The sequence below is a fragment of the Chiloscyllium plagiosum genome, unplaced genomic scaffold (genome assembly GCF_037043375.1).
Source record: "Chiloscyllium plagiosum isolate Xiang-an unplaced genomic scaffold, Cpla_swu_hap1 HiC_scaffold_18, whole genome shotgun sequence".
Taxonomy (NCBI): domain Eukaryota; kingdom Metazoa; phylum Chordata; class Chondrichthyes; order Orectolobiformes; family Hemiscylliidae; genus Chiloscyllium; species Chiloscyllium plagiosum.
The window spans coordinates 43,414,911-43,440,467 of NW_028270156.1; the positions used below are offsets into that span (position 1 = coordinate 43,414,911).

The 25,557-nt window shown below is 38.7% G+C and overlaps 1 protein-coding gene across 3 annotated transcripts in view; it reads right to left on the minus strand.

The window, feature by feature from the left end:
- The window catches only part of dennd5a (DENN/MADD domain containing 5A), a 266,025-nt gene that overhangs the window by 36,727 nt on the left and 203,741 nt on the right, over positions 1-25,557 (minus strand). For all 3 annotated transcript variants that reach the window (XM_087996558.1, XM_043705881.2, XM_043705880.2), the window contains 2 exons: positions 25,183-25,264; positions 4,724-4,852 (listed from right to left, as the gene is read on the minus strand). In XM_087996558.1, the coding sequence (XP_087852684.1) occupies positions 4,724-4,852; positions 25,183-25,264 (211 nt within the window). The remainder of the gene's footprint in view (positions 1-4,723; positions 4,853-25,182; positions 25,265-25,557) is intronic.

Below are 25,557 nucleotides of genomic sequence, written 5' to 3' on the forward strand. Positions count from 1 at the left end.
GTTTTCACATTACTGGGTAGATGCCAGTGTTGTAGCTACACTGGAAAGTTTGACCAGAGAGTAGAAGTTCTGGACTGCGAGTCTTTAGCACCTTTGCCAGAAAAAAAAATCAGGGCCTATAGCCTTTACAGGCTCCCGTACTTTCAATGGTTTCTTGATATCATACATAGTGAATTGAATTAGCTGAAAATTGGCATCTGTGATACTGGGGACTTCTGGAGGAGGTGGAGATGGACCATCCATTTCTGGCTGAAGATTAGTGCAAATGTTAAGCTGAAAAATTTGCAACCATGTGCTGGGCTCCACTATCTTTGAAGATGGGAATATTTGTGAAACCTCCTCATTGTGAAACTCCTGCAGAGTTGAGATTTGATCCATTTGTCGTGGAATCACTTAGTCTGTCTATTACCTGCTGCTTATGCTATTTTGCTTTCATGTAATCCTGTGTGGCACCTCATTTTAAGGGATCTCTGATGCTGCTCCTGGCGTGTTTTCTTTCAAACAGGTTTCTTCACCTGGCTTAATAGTACTTGTAGAATGGGGGATATGCTGGGTCATCAGGTTCTGCAGATTGTGTTAGAGTACAATTCTGCAGCTGATGATCCACAACACTTAATGGATACCCAGTCTTGAATCGCTAGATCTGTTTCAAATTTATCCCATTTAGCACAATATGGAGATGCAGCAGTTCTCCAAACAGATTGATGAGGATGAAGATTTTCCCCCTTGTTGGTTCCTTCACTACCTGTTGCAGACTCAGACTTGCAGCAACTTCCTCACTTTAATAGTGGTACTGACAAAACACTTGTGATTATGGTCATTGAGATCTCCCACTTAAAGAGTACTGAACATTCTGCATCCTTGATACCCTCAGTGCTTCCTTCAGTGGTGTTCAACATGAAAGAATAAGGATTCATCAATTGGGATGGGGGAAATTGGTGGTAGCATATATGGTAACAATCAAAAGATTTATTTACTTATATTTGACCTGATGCCATGAAACTTCATAAGGTAAATGCTGAGGACTCCTTGGCCACCTCCCTCCCAACTATATACTACATTGCTGCCACCTCCGCTGACAGATCATTACCAGGATTGGTGATCATGTAGTCTGGGATATTGTCTGTAAAGTATGTTTCTAGAACTATTCTAGATTTTTAAAGACAAATTTCCAATGATTTCACTTTTAGTTCCAGATTGGTTTTTTTTAATATTCAGAATCCACCACCTACAATATATTTGAACCAAGGTACAGCATTTCTCCACAGCATTACCAGGGTTCCTGCATTACTAGTCTATCAACAATACCGCAATGTCATTGCCTTCAGGAATATGTTGGAAATGGAGTGGCCTAAGTGTCAGTACAGGAATATTTAAGGGACAGTGATCATTATATTGTAAGGACAGGAATTGCTAGAGAATCTCAGCAGGTGTCGTAGCATCTGGAGACAAAGCAGAACCTATAGAAGAGTTACTGAACTCAAAACATTAAAACTGCTTTCTTTCCACAGATGCAGCCAGACCTGCTGAGTCCCTCCAGCAATTTGTTATGGTTTCAGATCTTCAGCATATGCAGTTCTTGTTCTATTGTATTGGAAGGTTTAGGTTGGCTATGAATAAAATGAATGCACAAATTCATCAGTATAACGGTCCATGAATCATGTCCAACATTTAAAGTTTGGCTGCGAGGGATCTCTAACACATCATGTTTTAATGCTATAAAAGAAATACCCACCCTAATTCAATTTTCCAACTGTCAGCCCTTTATTTGTAGGATAGATCAATGATTTAGACTTAAATGTACGGGACATGAAGAAATTTACAGATAGTAGAAAGATTGGCTTTATGACTGGTTATAAAGAAAAAAGAACTGTAAATGGAGGAAAGTATGAATAGTTTAGAGAGGTAAGTAGAAAAGCAGCAAATTCAATCCATTTTAAAGAAAGTTCATTCGTAGGATATGGGTGTCACTAGTTGGCCCAGCATTTATTGTCGTACCTTGTTAACCTTGAATGCAGTGGTTAGCTGTTTTCTTCAACACTGAACTTAGAATTTTTAAACTTCAAATAACCCTCTTCAGGCTTTTTAACCAAACGTTTCTGGTCTGCAACTTAAACTAAACTCCTTATACTGAGGTAACCTCTTTCTAAACAGCTCAAAACTATCCCCCTTTCTCTTCCCTTTACACATCTAGCTTTAGACAAAGTGTCTGCAAAACTGCCAAACTGAAATTAAGAAAGCCTTTTTCCAAGCTTTGCATGCTTCCCTATTCTACTATTCTACTATTTCTACCTTAATGCCCAATGTCATACACTATTTACTTTGTTCAAACTCTCTCAATTTAAACAAAACCCCATTACTCTACAGGAAACTCTCCCTCATGCTGTGTTTTTCAATAAATCACTGTACAGAAATACTTACAGTTAATCATTAAATTCCTTCAGATGACAAAACAAAATTCAAAACTCCAAAGTTAATTCTATTAAAAGATATATAAATAACACAGCTTAGATCAAAACTCCTTAACATTGCCCCTCTCGTTATGTTCATTCATTCAAATATTTCAGACTTGTCCTCATTAGCTACACTGTCTGCATTCATTCTGTTTTTCATAAAATCATATGCAAAGTATTCTTTAAGATTATGGCCCACATTTTTCTCTCTCTCACTCACACACACACACCCCCCCCTTATTTTTTGGGTCTTTAAGAGGCCCATTTTCCTTCATTGCATACTTGGTATTCATATATTTTTTACATACTGTGCTGTCCCTGACTTTAGTAGACAACTATGTTTCCATGTTTTTTCTTTTTCCCTTCTTTTTCTAAACTTACTTTTTAATTTAATCTTCAGCACTTTATAGAAGCCTCAAGTATTCTGAAGGGTAAAGCTTCTGTATTTGCCTTATCTTACCTTTTCTGCTCCTTGATATCCAAGAAGCTTAGATTTGGGTATTTAAAATTCACTTTTGTGAGATTGCATTTGCCCTGAACCCTTATTATTTCCTTCTTGGCTACTGATTGACTGGCTTGCTGAAAGTAGCTATCTGCACTCCACTTTTGAAATATCACATTGAAGCATGGTAAAAATCAGTTTTTTTTATCAAATGGAGAGACTTTTTACAATAATGCAAAATCTAATTGTTTTATGCTTATTACCACCAAAGTGCTCTCACAAAACCACCATTTTCATTTTCCCCACTTCATTCCCTAAAATTAAGGCCAAAATTGCCCCATTTCTTTGTTGTGCTTGCTCCCTTCTAACAAAACTTTCCTGAATACTAAGAATTCCATGCTCTCTCTATCTTTTACAGTGATTCTGTTAATATCCAGGACATGGGTGACTCCTACCTACTATTCTGCCCCATTGGCTGTGAGAAGTTCACTGGCAAAGGTACTTTTCTATCTCCTTCTGTATGACAAAGTTAGAAAATTCAAACTCCAGCTAAATGAACTATGGTAAATTGGATTGTTAATTGATAATAATATCAGCTTACTTTTACTGTAATCACAAATATCAAGTCTTATGATGGCAATTGTACCATGTATATGATACAACAGATAACTGATAGAACAAATACCAGGCAAGTGAAATTCTGAGACAATCTTGTTTTCAAAATCATGAACTGGAAATGGTTTACACATACCTGGCTAATTACACTAGCATACATGGAATTTTTCTATTATGCAGCTTTATCTCTTGTTAAATCTTATAATTCTGCCAGAATGTGTGTACTAGTTTTTCCCTCTCTGGTTTAGTGTCTGCTTCATGTGGAAATGATTCTATGAGCTAGGATACAACACACAAACTAGTCTACCATTTCAATGCTGTACTTAGGAGTTGCTGCATTTTCAGAGATGTGCTATCTTTTGCAAGACATATTAAAATAATTCCCTCTCTATTGATTCAGTCAGATAAAGAAGCTCCCTTTTAGGGTGTAAAAACAATAGGGAGCTATTGTTCTGGTCAGTTTAATTCTCATTAACTAATTTGTGATTGACTACTGTAACTTACTGTACATAGAATGAGCTGCTACATTTTCCTATGTAACAGTGACTAAACATTAAGCGTAATTATTAGATGTGGACACTTTGAGAAGTTCTCAGAGAATAAATTATTTAAATGCAATTTCTTCTTTTGTTCAATATAGTTATGTTGATTCTTCATTAGGAACCTAAGCAGTCAAAAATTAATCCAGCCAACATTTATTAGTTCTAATTCTATTGCTTTACTTTCCTCTTCATGTTTCAAGTTTAGAGTCGAGTGTGTAGTGCTAGAAAAGCACAGCAGATCAGGTAAACATCTGAGGAGCAGGAGAATAGATATTTTGGGCATAAGTCCTTCCCGTTGAAGGGCTCACAACACTCTCAACTCTGATTTCCAGCCTTTGCAGTCCTCACTTCCTCCATATTTCTATCTTATATTGAGTTAACTGAAATCAACACTATTCTAATTATGCTTCTACCCTAAAAGCATAATATACCATCACTACGCTTTATCTGCCAACATAGTTATAATACTCATTCTGTTCATCATGTCTTCAACCTGGCTAAGCCTATTTCACCTTGTCAGAATTATGCATTGCATGTGTGGCATGTGATGTGCGTGGTATAGGGTGTGATGTGTCGTATGTGTTTACTAGTCACAGATTTTGCTGGCTACTAACGTGGTATAGAATAAAGATGGCACTGAGTAGTTCGAAGAAAAGTACTGTACTACTTACTTTGTCAATTCATGGTCTGAGAGGAGCTGCTTGAGATGTCTGGACAGCAATTTCTTCTCCATAGAAAGTCTTACCCAAGCTCGAGCTTTTCCCACATCAGTTTTGATCTCACCAATATTTTGGATGTGTCTGTAATAGGAAAAAAAATTCAGATAGTGGGTCAATCTATTTCACCCTGTTTAACTCAATAGCATTTGGACTGCAGCATTGAAGAAAACAGCTAACCACTGCATTCAAGGTTAACAAGGTATGGCAATAAATGCTGGGCCAACTAGTGACACCCATATCCTACGAATGAACTATCTTTAAAAAAAAGCCTTGTTTTGTGATCTCTAGTTGTTCAGTAGATTTCTCAAGAAACACAGATTGCAGGTTCCAAGCTAATTAATGGGGAGGAAAAAAAATTAACAGATTGAAAACAGGTAAGTTTTCCTAATTTTTACCAAAATAAAACAGAACTTTTTTTACCAAAACTTTTCAGCCATTTGTAGCCCTTGTGAAACCATTAATCTAAATGAAGGAACTAAAAATCTTGTAATTAATTTATCAGGTTTATGAATGAGAAGATTCTAGTTTTTTTATATAAATAGTGTCCAACCAAAACTAGAAAAGTAATTGAATCAATTTCAAGCTGTAAATTCTCCAGCCAGAACAGTTAAAATATGGGTTCCTTCTACACATTAATTTCGATTAGATTACTATTTCTGAATTATAGTATTGCATTTATTGTCCCTAAATTCAGTGGTCATACTGTAAATATATCAACATTAATAGCTTGCTATTGAACATGATGATTTTGAAAGCAAATCAACTCTTCCACAATGATTTCAATTCAATCAGCAACACCATCATACCTTAGCTTATTAAGCAGACAACTTAATTTTAGACATGTACAATTTGATCAACATAATACATTGTAATTTTGCATTTTTGTGCAAACCAGTATACAACATTTCTTCCTTTCAAAATAAATCTGCTTAGAACAGGATTGTTGATTATTAAATATCTGTGTTTCAGTTTTCAGGATGTTTTTAATTTCTCATTATCATTTCAGTAATTGGGAGAAACAATCTATCACTATTCATGCTATCACAAATCTTGATAATTGCTCGCTTTTTTATTCTGTGACTACAATGTTTCATCTCAAATGAAGAAAACTCCAACTTTTCAAATCTCTCTTCCCTCATCCATGGTTACATCCAAGTGAATACACATTCGATCCTTTAAATTGTTTTTACAACTTCCTTATAATGGGGTATCAAAAGAAATCCTCAACTGTGGCCTATGGTTCTGCTTTATCAACCTCCTTCAGTACACTAGGCACAAAGAGAATCCATTTTTATTATAATTTCTGTCATCAGTGTCTCTCTAACCAATTTAAATTCATATTAGAGTACTCCATCTCCTTCTTGCCACTTCCAAAATATAATCCTATAGAATTGCATCTCAATGCCTTATTCAAAACCATATTTTGGTTTGTGAAATACTGTTCACCATACTACATTCAGAAAATGCTTTCACTATGTCACCATTTTCCACCAAATGTTGGTCTCCTTCAGCTCTGAGCAGCTCCACTCCTTCCTACATCATTCTGTCCCTCCCAAAGAAAACCCAATTAATGGGTAATTATTATTTAATCAAAGATGAAATATAAATCATCTGACCGCCATTTAAAAAAAAACTCATTTCCATATAAAGGATATCACTAACAGTTCAAAGTTTCAATATGTCAGCAACAAACGCTTAACAAGAAAATAATCTGAAATGGAAAGTCTTGAATTTAGATAAATGGGTTCAGGCACTCATTATTTATACCTCTGCAGGATTAATGTTAACCAAGTTGGTAGTGATAGAAAATCTCTGTGGAAAGTTTATTTTTCCTCGTGCTTAATGTACTTCCCTCTTGCCATTGATCTTAATCAGTCAGTCTGACAAAGTATTGAAATAGTGCCAGAGCAGAAACATACTCAGGCAGCAACTATTTCGAACATAAAAATGCATTTTTTTTGTATATTTCTCTCCTCAGCTCAGAGGAGTATTTATTCCACAGATGATATCCATCTTCCAATGATGGTTATCTGTGATGGTGATCATTCAGGATGTTCAATTTACTATAACAATGCATACTTCACATGCATGTTGTGAAGTTCATTCTAACTTTGACACACGTTACTGTGTCACAAGAAATGTCTGATCTGGTCTTTCTCAAATAACCACACATAAACTTCCATTATGTGTGCAAAATTCTTGGCATTCTTTTATTGTATTATTCTGCAATATTTATTGCATATTTGTTGCCCCATCGACAATCCCAAGTGACCAGTCTTCACATACAGAAGCAGATAATAAATGTTAGCATGTTATTTAATCATTGTAAAGACCATTTTTGTTTGAGATGACGGACTAAATTTTAAACCAAAGGAACTATGGAAGATGATGCTGCAGTTTTAAAGATGAACTACTGGAACTCATTATGTGTTATATCTACAGTATTGCCTTATTCAAACAGTGTGCGAGGATGCTGGATAACCCAGGGGGACAGGGAAGGGAGGAGGAGTGTCGGTTTCTAAATGTCTCTGTTGGAGGACTGTTTTGCCCAGAGAGTGTCCTTCAATTAGCTTTTAAATGGACCAAGTTTTGTGGCCTCAGGAGAGCTCAGCATACTAACAACCACTTGGTCAATTCCTGATAGCTACAAGCCTTGGGTTGGGACGATACAGCAGAAACACCCAGCTTGTGAAGAGAAAGCATACACTTCTCTCTCACTTTTACCTTCTAGGAGCAGAAACAGCCAGACCTGTGGCAGACATCTACAGAGAGTTATCGACTCACCCATAATTCAAAAAGGCTGACGAAAGTATAATCAGAACAAAGCAGCGAGCTGGATGCTCCACTATAGGGAAAGAGAACTGTGTGGTGAAGATTAGTGGGATGCCAGAAGATTGGGAAACCTTTAAAATCAATAGAGAATAACAAGAAAAGCAATAAGGAATGAGAAGATGAAATATGAGAGTAAGCTAGCTAGTAATATATAAAAAAAAGCAAGAGTTTTTAGATATCTAAAAAGGTAAGAGACAGGCAAGCGTGGACATTGGACCACTAGAAAACGAGGTTAGAGAAGCAGTGATGGGGAACAGAGAAACAATGGACGAACTTAAGAGGTACTGTGCATCAGTTTTCACAGTGGAAGACACCAGTGTCAAAGCAGAACTACACGAGAGTTGGGGGCAAATGTGAGTGTAGTGGCTATCAATTACCAGATGGTGCTGGGGAAACTGTAAGACCTAAGGGCAGATAAATCACCCGGAGAAGACCGACAACAGCCTTGAGTTCTGAAGGAGATAGCTGAGGAGATGATGGAGGCATCTTTCAGGAATCACTGGAGTCAGGGAGAGTCCCAGAGGATTGCAAAATAGCTAACTTAACACCCCTATTTAAGAAGGAAAGGAGACAGAAGACAGGAAACTGACCTCTAAAATTTTAGAGTCCATTATTAAGGATGAGATTCCAGAGTACTTAGAAGGTAAAAAAGGGCTGAGTCAGCGTGGCTTTGTCAAGTGGATATCACGTCTGACAAATCTGCTGAAATTCTTTGTGGAGGTAACAACCAAGTTAGTCAGAGAGCCACTAGACATGATCTATTTGGATTTCCAAAAGGCCTTTGACACTATGCTGCACAGGAGGCTGCGAAATAAGATAAGAGCCCACGGGGTTAGGGGCAAGGTACTGGTATGGATAGAGGATTGGTTGACTGGCAGGAGGCAGAAAATGGGGACGAAAGAGTCTTTTTCAGTATCGCAGCTAGTGGAGCTCTGAAGGGATCTGTGTTAGGACTACAATTATTCACATTATATAGCACTAAAAACTACAGAGAGTTGAGAACACAGCCCAGTCATCACCCAAATTAGCCTCCCATCCATTGACTTTGTATAAAATTCCCACTGCATTGGAAAAGCAACCAACATAATCAAAGACCCCTCGCTCACTCCCTGGTTATGTTCTCTTCCACCTTTTTTCATTGGGCAGAAGATATAAAAATTTGAATACACATACAAACATACTCAAGAACAGCTTCTTCCGCACTGCTATCAGACTTTTGGGTGGACCTCTCAAATGTTAATGTTGATCTCTCTTTTTGCACCTTCTCAGCATAATACCATAATAGCATATCCTGCACTCTGTTCTGTTACCCTGATGTACGTGTATTGTACGATCTGCCTGTAAAGTACGTAAGACTACACTTTTCACTGTACCTTGTTATACGTGACAGTGATAAATCAAATCAAATCACAATCGGGACAAAGAAACTGAAGGCATTGTTGTGAGGTTTACAGATGACACAAAAGAGAAGTGAAAGGGCAGGTAGTGTTGAAGAAGCATGGAAGCTTCAGAGGATTTGGACACAGTAGGAGAATGGGCAAATAAGTGTCAGGTTGTGCAGTTTGGTAAGAAGAATAAAGGCATGGGAAAGGCTTCAGAAATCTGAAGTACAATGGGAAGTGTACCATAAGACCAGAGACAATGGGTAAGAGTGCCCGTACAATCCTTGCACTTGGACATGTTGAAGATAACCCTGGTTTAAATTTTGACAAACAATCCAGAGCCAAGTGGACTCTGTGGAGAATCTTTAACTGTAAAGCATGGGTCCTATTGCAAATTGATATCTTTCTTGCGTTTTCCCAAATATCTTACCATGCCTCTGGGAGACCTCAACACCTAGCTCTCTCTCCCACACCCTGCAGAGTTGATCAAACTCATCTGAGGGGGCACACCCCAACTGATGATATAAAGTGCTAACAGCAAGTGTACTCTTATCACTGAGCACCCTCCTCTCTATGTTGGATTTGTAGGGATCAGTCAAAAGTGTAGGTTTTTTTTTGAATAAAATCCCTAACTTGATAAAAACGAAATAGGTCCCTGTTAGATAGTTTGTACTTCCATGCTAACTGATCAAAGGACATCATTGTGTCGCTCTCAAAAGAATCACCCATGCAAGACACACCTCTAGCTGCCCAACGTTTGAATCCTGAATCTATCAAGCCCGATTGAAAATCCAGCATACCCACTATAGATGTAAGAGAAGATGTTTTGCCAATATTGCCTTCCCTCTGCCAAAGTGCCTTCCATGCTTTAACACTATGATAACTATTGGGTTATGGCAATATTCCTTAACTGTCCTCATTTTGTCCCAAACCAGCAAGCTAGTAAGGGGGGGCACCCTGCCGGAGGGGTTTCGATATCTAACCATATTGAAAGACGGTCCCCACAAGCCCAATCACACGCGTTAAGATAAAAGCGAACTTAGTTGATAGCTTTTAATGCCTGGCCTGTCACCATGCTCATAAATCCTTTGCTTTACAAAAGTAAGCTCCTTCTTTGCTGTCTGCGTGAGCACGGAATTCAATGCAGACCACAGCGCCATAATCCTCTGTAGCTTGACCAACGAGGCCTGTCAAAGTAAGCCTTCTCAGCTGCCTTCAGCCATGCTTCTAGGAGATGTTGCTGCTCACCCTTCTGCCACTTCCTACTGGCAGAGTAGGAAATAACTAACCCCTTTGGCAGTTTCCCAAAAGGTGGATGGGCTACTAACCGAGCCCGAGTTAATGTCTAGGAACACCCGAAATTCCCTAGAGAAGTACTCCATAAACTTATTATCATTGAAGATAAAGGGATCCATTTGCCAGTGCCTCGGACCCATTGTAATATCCTTAATCTTAACCAACAGGTACACTAGAGTGTGATTGGAGATGGTAATGATACCAATCAGACAAGATGCCACCAAGTCCAGGGTTGCCACTGGGGGTCAGAAAAGAAAATCAATCCTGGTGGGACATCTGTGTGAATTGGAAAAAAACAAAATCCCTACCTGTAGGGTGGAGACACCTCAAGATGTCCACCAATCCTAACTCCACACACAGATCCACTAATTGTTTAGCTTGTACAGAGGGTTTCGGGGGGCCTTTGGGCAACCAGTCTACTGTGGGAACCAACAGATAACTAAAATCTCCCCCTATAATGATATGCTGGGACTCAAGACTAGAGAACGCATCTATCAGAAATTTGAGAGGATGAAGCAGAGGACAATAAACATTTAAAACACCATATTCTTCCCCAGTTATCAGGGCTTTGAGAGTTACAAAACTCTCATGTGTGTCTTTAACACACTCTCATAACTTAAATGGGAGATTCCCCCGAACCAATATAGCCACTCCCCTACTTCTGGTATTAAAAGGTGAAATGTAAACCCGATCAAAGCCATTCTGCTGTAGTTTCAAATGCTCCCTATCATCCAAATGTGTCTCCTGTAACAAAGCAATATCCAACTTCTCCTTTATAGGACTCAAAAGTACTTTCTTCCTCTTAATTGGTGAGTAACTCCCCTTGGTATTCCAGGTATACCATTTAATCAAGTCATTAACCATAACCTTCTGCAGTAACATTTAAATTCCAGAGAAAGAACTAGAACCACAAATCACCGAGCCTTAGTGTTGCAAGATCCATTGAACATAAAAACTACATGACCTAAAGCCACTACAGTTAACACACCTACAAAGCTATCAAGGATTATATACGACAAAAACCAAAAAGCCAACCAACATATAAAGCACCAATGGCACTGAATAGGGGAACTCACCCCCTGCCCAAAGGGGACAACTACCCATCCCAAAACCCAATTTCCCATCCCGCTGCCAAGACTTCAGTGTGGGCATTTAAATACCTGAACCGGTTATAAACTGCCTGTAAGTAGGCATCTAGCCATTCCAACCATTTTCGCCCCTCCAAGCTACAGCCACACCACAAACACAAGCAGAAAAGAATGAAAATAGACCAAGGAATAGTACTGTGAATAAAGACATTTTTGAAAAGGGTAAATACTCCACCCAAACTTTGCTATTAGAAATTGAAAGTACACATCTCAGCCGTCGCCAAACATAGTTTAAATCAGATTATTACCAATAAAAAAAGGAAAAGAAAGCCCCAACCAGACTTTCTGTTTTTTAAAGAAAAAAGGCAAAGACATACCCAAACAACACTACTATTTGTACATACTAAATTGTTCAGATTAAGTTAATTTGTCCACAAATTCTCTTGCCTTCTCCGACATGTCAAAGAGATGTATGCATCCATCTAAGGTGATCTGAAACACTGCCGGAAACCTCAGAGTACTGGATCCCAAGCTCCCTCAGTCTTCTCTTGACATCGTCATAGAATTTTCTTTTCTGAACCATTGACACTGAGAAGTCCTAGAAAAATATGATTTTATAGCCCTCATAAATTAGGGCCTTCAGACCCTAACCCTGGGTTCTGGAAGCTTCCACGATTCTCTCCTTATCTCTATAATGATGAAACCGCACTACGAGAGGACGAGGATGTAGACCCAGACCTGACCTCTGCACCGTGACCCGGTGAGCCATCTCAATCTTCAAGCCTCTCATTCCAGCCTTCAAGTTAAGGAATTTCAACAACCAGTCCTCAATAAATTCCTCTGACCGGTCACTTTTCTTAGCCTCTGGCAGACCGACAATCCAAATATTTTTTCCTCCGGCCCCGTTCTCGAGATCATCAACTTGGTCACACAAATTACGGACCTGTGTCTCAAGGGTTTTAACCCTATCCTTGAAAAAACTGGTATCAACCTCCACCACTGTGCATCTGTGTTCAACCTCATCTGTCCTTTCTTCCAGGTCTCCCAACTGCTGTTCACGCTTCTGCAGCATGACAGAGATCGGGGCCAGCTTCTCCCCTATCTGCCTACTCAACATCTCGTGAGATTTCGCGAGCTCTTTCACCAGGGCCTAGTAAGTAATTGAGTCAGACGATCCTGCAGCCTGGGCCGCGAGCCTGGCCTTGGACGCTCCTCCTCCCTTCATTGGCATCCCTGGATGGCAAAAGCACAGGTAAGTTGATTTTAAACAATTTCCTGGGACTTCACGACCTTTGCAGAGTCTTAGGATATCACGATGATCCGGATTGGGCAGGTTAAAAGTTCGTCCTGCTTACGCTGTGATGCGGAAATCTGCAACACCATCCTCCTAGATCACCGCCATCTTGGATCCCCTGGGATGACACTTTTGAACTAAAACGAGGAGGAATCTCTTCAGCTGGAGCGTGGTTAATCTGTGGAACTCATAGTTGCAGAAGATCATGGAGACAAAGTCATTGTGTATATTTAAGACAGAGATTGGTTCTTGATTGGTAAGGGGCTCAAGGGTTATGGCAAGAAGGCAAGAGAATGGGGTTGAGAAACATATCAGCCATGTATGAATGGTGGAGCAAACCTTAAGCCAAATGGCTTTCAACTGCTCCTATGTCATATCGTCTTATGGCCTCACCCTCAATATTCTTGTCTTATCCCTTTGTTTTTCTGTTCGCATCTGTATGGGAATTTTAAAAAAGGTGTCCCCTTTAAGTTATAGTGTTATAAGTTAGCAGTTCATTTCTTTCTTGCCACTAGTTAAAAACAGTTCGATTAGAATAAGTATTTTCTTGTAAATGAAAAAAAACTTGGTGAATTTGTTCTTTAACCCTAACTTAGATATTTAAGCAAATTTGGGCAGTTTGGTGGGATGATCAAATTTTCATATTTGTGATTTCATATCTAGGAATAGTCAGGTTTGATTTCCAGCCTACCACCCCAGTCAGCCATGACAGCACAGAAATATTAGAATACAGTCAAGTCTGATAATGGTCTCACCATAGCTCACAATGTTCCATTTCCAGTCAGGCTAAAGCTTGCAGTCATTAATGAAACAGAGGGATTCTCTAGCACCTGTGTGATAGACTATGATCATATATTCCCCATAAGCTGCAGTGAGAACTTCTTTCCCCAATGCAACATGGCTCCAATAACCAACTGACTGAAAAGGCTTGTGGTTATATGCATTTCAAGCAAAGCCATACCTCTTGAGTTCTGTAATAAATCACGATTTTTAATGATTTTGAATATTGATTACAGTTAGCCCCCGTTAGGATCCCAGCCTTTGTTTCATCCTACCCACTACCCTACTCTGGCATTCCTGGTTCCTCAGTTGCAATTATAACAGTGTGCCAAGGAAAGCTGGAGGGAGGCAGGAGTATTTTCAAATTCATGCTGACTTACTGCTGTATTCTCAAACAGGTTCTATGGCTTATAGGAGCAGCTTTAAAGAGAACAACAAAGTTTGCTTAAATGCGGGTCAAAAAGCCCAGGTTTTTTTTAACACTGTTAACAATCACACAACTTGCACCTTGGGCAATTATCTGTGTGGAGTTTGCGCATTCTCCCCATATCTGCGTGGGTTTCCTCCGGGTACTCTGGTTTCCTCCCACAGTCCAAAAAGCTGTGCAGGACAAGTGAATTGGCCATGCTAAATTGCCCATAGTGTTAGGTGCATTATTCAGGGGGAATAGGTCTGGTAGGTTAGTCTTTGGAGGGTTGGTATGGACTTGTTGGGCTGAGGGGCCTGTTTCCATACTGCAAGAAATCTAATCTAATCTAATCTAAACCAGATATAGTCCAACAGGTTTATTTCGAAGTACTAGCTTTCTGAGTGCTGCTCCTTCATCAGGTACCTGTGCAGCAGGATCATAACACTGGCAGGTCTCAAAAGAAACATGAGTTTGGTGCTTCTTGGAGACTATGAAAGTGTAATACTTTGTACCTAAGCTCACATATAAAATTAGCTCCTTATTTGAAGCACTTACCACAATTATGAGGTTTATGAGATTCTTACGTTTGAGACTGTCTCTTCCATTTAAGATAAAATGGAAGAGGCCATGTGATCTGTTCTGAAGTCTGCCCATTTGATTGTTATAGATTAAAGGGAGCCCTTATTGTTTTATTGGAAAGAAGATGCAAAGTTTTTATGCTTGGAGACAATGGCATCAACCTATGTGCGAACAAAAGATAGACCGAGATTTTGCGAAGTCCTAGAAAAATGTTGAGAATGTTACACTGTCAACAGTAGCACTTTATATTGTCCATTTATGTCCAACATAAGGGTTACAGTTTCACCATTTCATGACAAAACAACAAAAAAAAAGGATGACTAGTAGGCTCCTTTGACCCTCAGGCTTGATCTACAATTTGGTAATATCATGTCTGATCTGATTCTGACCTAACTCCATTTTGTAGTCTGTCCCCCTTAACCCTAGACTTCTAACTCAGCCTTGAACTAGTTCCAAGACACTGCTTTATGTTAGAGAATTAACTAAGGGATAAACCAGGAAATACAGCCACTCAGTCTAATTTCAGTGAAGGGCAAACTATTGGAAGCAATTCTGAGGAGCAGAATTAATCTGTACTTGGAGAGGCAGGGATTACTCAAAAACAATCAGTCAGCATGGTTTTATTAAGGTGAAGACATGTCTGACCAACCTGACTGAATTTTTCGTAGACAAGGGCAATGTATTTGCTGTGGTCTATTTGGACTTCAGCAAGGCTTTTGATAAAGTCCTCCATTGTATTTAGGAAATTTGGCAAATTGATCCAGAATTGACTGAGTGGCAGGAAACAGAGGGTGATGTTTTTGTGATTGGACATTTGTTCTCAGTGGGCTTCTGCAGGAATCAGTGGATATATAAATGATTTAGACTTGAATGTAGGAGGGTTGATCAATAATTTCGCAGATGTTACAAAAACTGGTGCAGTGGTATATAGAGAGGAGGACGAGAGACTTGAGTTACAGGAGGGTAGAGATGGACTGGTCAGATAGGCTGATCACTGCCAAATAGAATTCACTCCAGATAAGTGTGAGGTGATGCTCATGAGCAGGACAAACAAAGCAAAGGAATACACAATGAATGATAGGACCCTACGAAGTACTGAGGATCAGAGGGACATTAATGTGCTTGCTCAACGGTCCCTTACAGTAGCAGGATAGGCTGATAAAGTGATTAAGAAGGCATACAGGATACTTGCCTTTAATGGCGGAGGCATGATGTTTAAGGCCAGGAAGGTAATGCTGGAACTGTATAAAAAGTAGGTTCGGCTACAGGGAGAGTATTGTGTGCAGTTCTCGAATCCACAATACAGGAGGGATATAATTGCACTGCAGAGGATGTAGAGGAGATTTACTAGATGTTGCCTGGGCTGGAGAGCTTCAGTTATGAAAAAAATTCGACAAACTGGAATTGCTTTTCTTGGAGCAGAGGAGACAAAGTGGGGAAATGTATTTTCACCCAGAGGGTGATGGAAACATGGAACCCACTGCATGTATGGGTGGTAGAATGAGAAACTTCCAAAATAATTTAGTATTTAAATGTACACTTGTGATGCCAAAGCATACAAGGCCATGGGACAAGTGCTGGAAATTGGGATTAAAATAATTAGGTGGTTGTTTCTGATTTATGCAGACTCATGGGTGTTTCTTATACTGTAGACCTCTATTGATCTATGACTAATGATCCTCATAGTTAAAAAAGTATTCTCATCATCTCAGACTTGAAAGGGAGACTTCCCCACAAGGGAAATTATCTCATAGTATTCACTCTTATCAGGTTCTTATAAACTGAATAAAATGATAAAAGAACCATCAGCGGTACACATCATTCCAGTCAGCTTACCTCCCATTCTCTAAACTCCAATAGGAATGCATTCAATCTACTCCACCTTCCCTCAGGCACCTCATTCTTTTAAATCATTTAAAATTACTTCCCTGGAAATGCAAATAATTCTTTTGTACCTTACCAAACGAGGAAGAGTTGAGAGCCATTCAAGTTTCTGGTAGAGACGTACAAAAAGTTAATTGCCACAGCTGAGATTATGTTCCATGCTGGGCTATCCTCAACCCAATACATGGCATCATTATTTGATAATTTGGGATAGCAATCCTGTTAGCTTTTGAACTGTATAAAATCTAGGAAGGGAAGAGCCATTTTATGCAGAAACCGCAGGAAAATCTGTGAAGCCATTTCTATGCAATAGCTCTCAGCTGAAATAACTGTGAACAGGATGAGTCAAGTTTTCTCTCTGTCAGTGGAAGTTACAGAGCAAAGTGCCAGTTATCATGCCTGTTGTGCTGAGAAAGGAGGACTTTTGTGTGCCAATAGTGTCAATAGGAAAAGGGATTGGCACTTGCTCCTTGAAACTCTCACTTCACTCATAAAGGCAATCCAATTATTTGACTGCATAAACTATCACAACTGTCAAACACAACTCTATACAGCTTCAACTATCCATTCCAGACATCCAGCACTTCACCTAGATTAAAGGATTGAACTGAATTTCATAAGTAGGTAGTTATGTTTAATCCTTGACTGAATTTCCTAAACAGTAACTTTAAAGTAATTGGTAGCAGTGTCTTGTAAGAAGCTAACCTTTACTTTGCTTAAGACTAAAGCTTTGTTGCTGGAATTTTAAAGTGAATCACTTGATTAAAAGATATACATGTAAACATGAATTCTGAGATTGTGGGCCACTTTGAAGAAAATGTTTTTCATGGTGTGACTCAGGAAAGGTTAGGAAGGTATTCCAAAACTTATGTATAAACAGCTGCAGGCACAGCCACCAGTTAAGAGCAGTTAAAATCAGGGATGACCAAGAGGCCAAAATTAGAAGAGCTCAGACCTCTGACAGAGTTATAGGACTGAAGAAGATAATAAGAGATAATAGAGATTAAGCTATCAAGAGATTTGAAAATAAAAATGAGAACTTTAAAATCAATATTGATTAACCAGGAGCCAAAGTTGGTCAGCAATTACAATGCTCTTGGGAGAAGAGGACTTGATCTTGAGGAGATGGGAAGTATAAACTTCAAGATTACAAAAGTAAATTGTAGAAGTGTGTCGAAGAGTGAATTGGAATAGTTAAATCCAGAGACAGGAAAGATTTTGATGAATGTTTCAGCAACAGATGGGTTGAGGCAAAGGAGGAGGCAGAAGAGTTGGAAATAGAAAATTAGGTATTTGCAGATAAATCATTGCAAGTTCATTTTGTTCAAATGTTACATGTCAAAGGCATCAAATGTTGAAAAGAGCACGGTTCAGTTTCAGATTGCTGCCAGAGTGGAGATGGAGTTGGTAGATAGGAAACTGAGTTTATCTTGGGGGCCAAAAATAATGGTTTTGGTATGACCTAATTGGAAGAGATTTCTACTCATGGATGCTGGACAAGCAGTCTGATAATTTAGAGACATAATTTAGATAATAAAGGGGTCAAGGAAGGTGAGACCACACCAAGTGTTAGCAACTAACATGTGGATCAGTCTGGCAGCAATGGTGCAAAATATACCAGTTTCAAATCCAAAAAGAACCCTTTTCAGAACCGAAGGGAGATGGAAATATGATGAATTTTAGGCTGTTGAAAAAGTGAGGCGTGAGTGGAACAAAAAGATCAGATTAAGGTTAGAGAGCAAGGGAGATTAGAGATCAATAGTGTCACAGAACAAAAGGAAAAGGTAGTTGTAATGGTTGTAGGTAAGAGACAAGATACATGTAGTTGCTTCTCCACAGCCAGCCCTTTGCCTCTGTGCTTTCTGTCTTTTCTACAGCCAATACCACTCCCTTTGGCTCTATATTTTGTCTCTTCTCATTAACCATTTCCATGCTTTTGTCTCTATGCTTTATATCTTCCCTACAACCATTACTATTCCCTTTGCCTTAATGTCTCTATTTTGGTGTATCTCTTTCACTTACCTGCAAGGGTAACTGCTGCTGCTTCCAAAGTCCTATGGAAGTGAGCCTACCTGTCATCTTTAGTTGGATAGCAAGCATGGCTTTGGCCATTAAATACCCAATTCAGGGAAAATCACAGTTGAATAGAATATAGAATAGAATAGCAATGTATTGAAAAGGTGAGAATGTTTAAAAACAAAAAGAGTTTTCTGGTGAAGGTGTTAAGATTGTAAAAGGAGGTATAAAAACTAGCTTAAGGGCACTTTACCTAAATGCTTGGTGCATTTGAAACAAGGTAAATGAGTTGATGGCAGAAATTGTTGTGAATAGGTCTGATATAGTGGGCGTTACACAGACATGCTTGCAGGGTAATCACAACTGGGAATTAAATATCCGGGAGTATCAGACTATTCAGAATGATACATAAGAAGGAAAGGGAGGTGGTGTTGCTTCGATATTTAAGGATGCCATTGATATTAAGTGGTGAGAGATGATACAGGTTCTATGGAGAAAAAGGTGGGTGGAAATTAGAAATAGTAAGGGGAAGAAATTATTGATCGGTGTAGTGGGAAGAAAATAAACAAAGAAATAACCGATGCATGTAAAAATGGTATGGTAATTATCAAGGAGGATTTTAATCTACATATCGATTGGTCAAATCAAGGTCGGTCAAGGCAGCCTTGAAGAGGAGTTCACAGAATGCTTCCACAATAGTTCCCTTGAACAGTACGTACTGAAACCTATGAGGGAGCAAGCTATCCTAGATCTGGTTTTTGTCTAATGAGACAGGAATAATTATTGATCTCAGAGATCCTCTCAGAAGGAGTGACCACATGTGTGGTTGAATTTAAAATTCAGAAGAAGGGTGAGAAGATAAAATCCAATACCAGTGTCTTGTTCTTAAACATAGGAGACTGGGATGAGGGAGGAATTGGCTAAGCTAGACTGGGAACAAAGACTAAATGGTGGAATAATTGAGGCCCAGCAGTGGACGTTCAAAGCAACTTTTCACAGTGCTCAGCAAAAGTATATACCAGTGAAAAGGAAGGACTGTAGGAAATGGGATAGCTAAGGAAATAAAGGAGTGTTTCAAATTAATAGTTAATGCATACCAAGTGGTAAAATGGGAATATAGAGGATTGAGGAATCTATAAACATCAACAGAAAGCCACGAGAAAAGCTATAAAGGTAAAACAGATTCTGAGATTAAACTAGCTCAGAATATAAAAATAGATAGCAAAGATTTATACAAATATATAAAATGAAAAAAGAGTGGCTAAGGTATACACTTGTTCTTTACAGGATGAGAAGGGGGAATTTAACAATGGAAAATAAGGAAATGCCTGAGGCATTGAACAGGTATTTTGCATTGGGCTTCACAGTGGAAGTTCACAAATAACATGCTGACAATTAATGACAAGGAGGCAGGTAAGGACCTAGAAATGATCACTAAACAGATTGAGTTGAGTAAGTTAATAGGGCTAAAGGTAGACAAGTCTCCTGGCCCTGATGGAATGCATCTCAGGGTACTAAAACAGATGGTGGGGAAAACAACAAATGCACTCTTGGTAATTTACCAAAATGTGCTGGACTCTGGGGCGGTTCGGGCAGATTGGAAAATATGACACCAATGTTTAAAAAAGGAGTAAGACAAAAGATGAGTAACTATAGGCCCATTAGCTTAACTTCTGTAGGGGGGGGAAATGCTTGAATCTATCATTAAGGTACAAATAGCGAGACAACTGGATAGAAATTGTGCCGTTGGGCAAACGTAGCATTGGTTCATGAAAAGCAGGTCATGCTTAATTAGATTACTGGCATTCTTTGAGGGCATTGTGGGCTCAGTGGACAATGGGAAACAGGTGGATGTAGTGTACCTGGATTTCCAGAAGGTATTTGATAAGGTGCTGCACAAAAGACTGCTGCATAAGATATAGGTGCATGGCATTATGGGTCATGGTTAACTAACAAAAAGCAAAGAGTGAGGATAAATGGGGGTCTTTCTCGCTGACAATCAGTGGGAGCCTCAGGGATCAGTGTTGGGACCACAATTATTTACAATTTATACAGATGATTTGGAGTTGGGGAACCAAGTGTAGTGTACCAAAGTTCGCAGATGACACTAAGATGATTGGTAGAGCAAAGTGTGCAGAGAACACTGCAAGTCTGCAGAGGGATATAGATAGGTTATTGAATGGGCAAGGATCTGGCAGATGGGAGTACGATGTTGGTAAATGTGAGGTCCATTTTGGTAGAAATAACAATAAAATGGACTATTATTTAAATGGTGAAAATTTGTAGCATGTTGTTGTGCAGAGGGACCTGGCCTTTCTTGTTCATGGATCAAAAAATGCTGATTTGCAAGTGCCGCAGGTAATTAAGGAGGCAAATGGAATTCATTGCTAGAGGGATGGAGTTTAAAACCAGTGATATTATGCTGCAGCTGTATTCAATGCTGGTGAGGCCACACCTGGAGGACTGTGTAGAGTTTTGGTCTCCTTACTTGAGGAAAGGATGTACTGGCACTGAAGAGACTTTCATGCTGAGACAAAACAAAAACTGGAGACCTCAATGCCAAGCTGAGATCGCCCCTCTAGGATGAGGTCGCCACAATGGGAGACTGCCATGCCTGGCTAAGGCTGCTATGTCGGGCTGGAACCCTCCTCTTTACTGGGCCAGGGCCAGGAGAAGACATCTTGCACCAAAGATGCCAAGAAAAGGCAAGATAATAATGGAAACAATAAAGAAAAGCAGAGAGAGAGAGAGAGAAAAAAAGTGGATGGAGTAGACAAGCTGTGGGCTCCTGGACTGATGTGCCCACAAGTAGTATCCTTACCTCAGAGCAAAGAGTTCCTGGTTCAAGTCCCAGCTGCTCCAGAGGTATGTAATAACATCACTGAACAGGTTGATTTGAAATAATAAAGTAGTCAGTAATTGTTACAGCGTTTTTTGTGATCCTGGGTGAATGCTTAATTAAATGAAGTTAAAAGAGGGCATTAGATGGAACACTGAGCTCCAAAACGGCAGCAGTGACTGATGCCACAAACTGCCATTCTGTACATGTCCTGCACATGTTAACAACCTCACATCTCATCAGGTGTGGCTTGCATAGAAGTGCGTACATTTGGCACTGAAATATAAACTCTCTGGTATTTTTAATGCTTTAATATTTGTTTAAGTTTGTATTAGTGATATGTGAGGTTTTCTGTGTATCTGAAATTGATAATTAATTTGTAAATATTTGTAGCCATGGTAATATCTTTTAAATCAATAGAGCATGCTAATTTGGAGTAATAATTTTTGCTTACGTTAAGATATCTTACTAGTTAACACCACTATCTATTCTGTTTTAAGGTCTGGTAGAAATTTCTAGACATAGAGTCTATTTAAGCTTAGATTACCACCAGGGTTTAGAGAAAGAGAGACTTTTTTTTACATTTTTACTTTGTTTCGGGTAATTCTGCGAAGCCGTGGGATGGAAACAATTGTACATAATTGTGCTCCTGAGAAGGGAAGAATATAGTAAAACTAGATTACTTTAGAATAAGGAGTTAGTGATAGTCCCAAACCAGATGCACCTAGAGTTTACTTGAAGCAGAGTGCATTTAAGATCAGGTGTACGGTAGTTCCATGAAATTGACATTAGTGTTCCCAGTTGAGGTGTTAAAGTCACAGTTACCTTAAGGCATTGAGATGTTAGGAAAACATTATTTTTTTCCCTCTGGTGTGAGTACTGTAAAAGAGGTACTTTTGGCTACTACATAAGGGATGTTGTTGTTCGAACTTATAAAGGGGTGTTTTATAATTTTTGGGATTATACTTTTATCATGCATTTAAAACTTTTTGAATTTATAGGCATTATCTCCAAGATGAGCTCTGTAATTGTAAAGCTCTTTGAAGAAAAATCAACAGTGCTGATTTACGTGTAATGCATGGAAAGAAAAATGATAATCTTGAAAAGCTAATTGAAAGTTAAAGTGTAAATCTCGAAAGCTTAATTGTACGAAGCTCCAGGATAGCTTATCACTTATCCACGAGTGTGCCCATTAATTATCAAGGCAGCAGGTTCATTTCACTGAGAATTTGTGCTTTTAAAAAGTGGCTTCTTTATTCTTCGATTTGTCCTCCAGTTTCCTTGAAACTTATTTATGATATTTTTTGATGAAGCAAATAAACACATACAGGTAAATAAAGAAAACGCCATGCTCAAAACCATGAGGCAGGCTGAGACTAAAAGGGTTAGTTCAAGTAGAAAAGAGTGGAGCAAGTGTTATATGTTATGACCCACTGGGGTGGTGCACCTTAAATTGAGCCCTGCTATTTCCCAAGACATAGCAAACATTAAAGCTGTTTTTAAAAGGTTTGCACAATACCCGAACTTTCCTGACTTTCAGACCATAGTTGCTAGGAAGCATGGACTAGGTTCTGTAGTGAGCAAGAATTATTTTTGTTACAGGTTATTAGACTGTAGCTAGAGATAAACAGAAATAAACCATTGGTATACAAATACTAACTAAAACGCTAATTCCCCCTTAGGACAACAGAAAAGACAGTTCTGTAGTCTGTGCTTCCTGATTCCGATATTGAGATGATCTTTATTTGGCTAGCTAGGCCTTTAGTGTTCAGTTATATTTCTTTGAATGCTTCCACTGATTTGTAAGAAACATAGTAGATGGTTCAATTGTAATGTTTCAGATTTATCAAATCAGAAATCACAGCTGCTGCAGGAACGGAATTTTCCACTAGAGAGAACAACTGTACATTCACTGTGTCTTTCTTATCCTCTGTGCCTGTGTCTGTAAATTGTTTCCAGTTCTAACCTGCTGAGTTAGTTGAGAACTAATGATATTCATTTGTAAACAACTCCTGAACTCCTGGTCAACTGCACATTGCAGAAATTCACAACCACACAAAACAAAGGTATCAAATTTCTTGTCACCCTCCTGGTCATTCCCTATTTTTAAAACAGTTCTTTCTCATTGCAGTCCACAGATGTGGGAGGTTGGGAGAAAGAGTAAATGAGTGAAGATATTGCAAGCATGAGAGTAAAACAGCATTAGACTTGGTGGAAAGTAGATGAAATGGCAGCAATAGAGTGCATCCTAGATGGCAGTTACCCTAGAAGAATGGAGATGGTAACTGATTTTTTTTGCAACATTGCTGACTGTTCCTCCAAAAGAAGAGGGAGAGGATAGCCCTCCAAAGGACTTGAGGTAACTAAAACATACACGAAAAAACTGATTCAGCATGTTGTAAAGAATAAAAGTGAACACTTCTGCTGCATATGGTTCCAGTAACATTAACATTCACTACTCCTGATAACAGTGTCAGTTATGTCTTAAAAATGGCAACATTTGTGACTCATTAATTAAAAACTTTAAAAAGAAGTGTCTGTTGGAATATGGATTGCAAAGTCTTAGCTTATATATTATTAAGGCAGGTTATTCGGGCACGATTCTTGAATACTGGCAGCTGCAAAACTATACTATAGCATGAATCAACAATCTTGAGAGAGAGATAGGGGTCAAAAGGGAGTATTTTTTATAATAGCACTTTTCACAGCACAGCCCAAAAGCTTTACAGCCTGAGAAGTATTTTTGAAGTCTAGTTAATGTTGGAATATAGGAAATATAGCAACTATTTAATCCACAGTAAGTCCCATCACAAGAAATGTGACCACATTGTCTGCTTTTGGTATTGGTTAAAGATAACTACTTGACAGCACTACCATAACATTTTCAAAATAAAGCTACAGGGTCTTTGACCTCCATCTAAGGGGACAAATGGAGTCTTAATTGGTACCTAATCTAAAGACATCAATTCCAACAGGAGAGGACTCCTTCAGTATTTAGTGTTCCAGCGATTCAGTCTAAATTTATGTTCAGGTCCCTGTACTTGGATTTTAACTCAAAACTTTGAATTCAGACCAAGTATTACCATTAAGCCAAGGCTGTCTAATAGGGGAAAACTAAGGGAATCTATTATCTAGAACTAAAGGTGCAATAGTTCAATAATTTCATGAAATTTATTTATAACTTATTATGGAAGCTACATGAAGACAATATTATACAATAAATCTGAACTGTGATAAACTGAAAATGTCATTATCAGTGTTATTTAAAGAAAAACCTTTACTGTTTTAAGCAGTAATGCAATGAACTTCTGTCAACTGCAAGATTAAGATTTCTGCCAATTCTGTTCCTTAAAATCAGGTTGTTTTCACAATGCCCAGTAGATGGAACTATTTACCCATTTATCTGATATAAATTTGATGCAGAGTTGCCAACTTTCAGTGAACATTCAGGGGCCAAATACATTTTCCAAGATTGTTCACCTAAAATTGGTGCCAAATTCCTATCTCTGTTATTTGTTCGTCTCCCAAGACATAAAGTAGTGGTGATGGGAGGTATGCTGTTAAATTGCACCATGGCAGCAGTCAGCTGGTCATTTCCCATCTATCAACATTGTGTTAGTGACAACATTATCATGAATTCAATGGACCTGAATTATTGTCTTCACTAAAAATAAACTTTTGCAGAAGTACAAGGACAGTGAAAAGAATTGAGCTATATATTGGTTAGCACTTTCAAAAATAATCTTATACAAGCGTTGGATTGAATTGTTTCCTTTGATTGAAGCATAACTAATTCTATAAAAATCAAGGAATTGAAAAATCACAACGCATTTATTAAAGTTTATCGTCAAGAAGTTCACCAATGACCTCCTGCTGTGCAATTCTATGATTTAAATCACTAAATACCAAAATCACGCAAAGTAAGTCAAATTCTTTTTCAAAAGGTAAATCTATACATAAAATTCAACTTCTTTAGGACCAAGTAACAAACAGGTTAAGGTAATGAACTTGCCTCATATCCTGTGTAAGTGAAACCTTTAATGGAGGCATGGCAAAACCATCAAATTTCCTCCTCTCCTGATCTGGGATGATTCCTAAGGATAAGAAGAAACTGTTCTTTTAACATATTTAAATCTTTATTTATGTTCTTGATATCCATGATCAGCTGATATCAAGCAAATTGGTATACAACAAAGGTGTATGATCATGTGATGTTGTTATGGGTTGGAAATCTTGAGGCCTGGACCATTAATCTAGAGAACCGACATGGTGGCTCATTGGTTAGCACTGCTGCCTCACAGCGCCAGGGACCCAGGTTCAATACCAGCATTGGGCGACTGTCTGCATGGAGTTTGCACGTTCTTCCCATGTTTTGCATGGGTTTCCG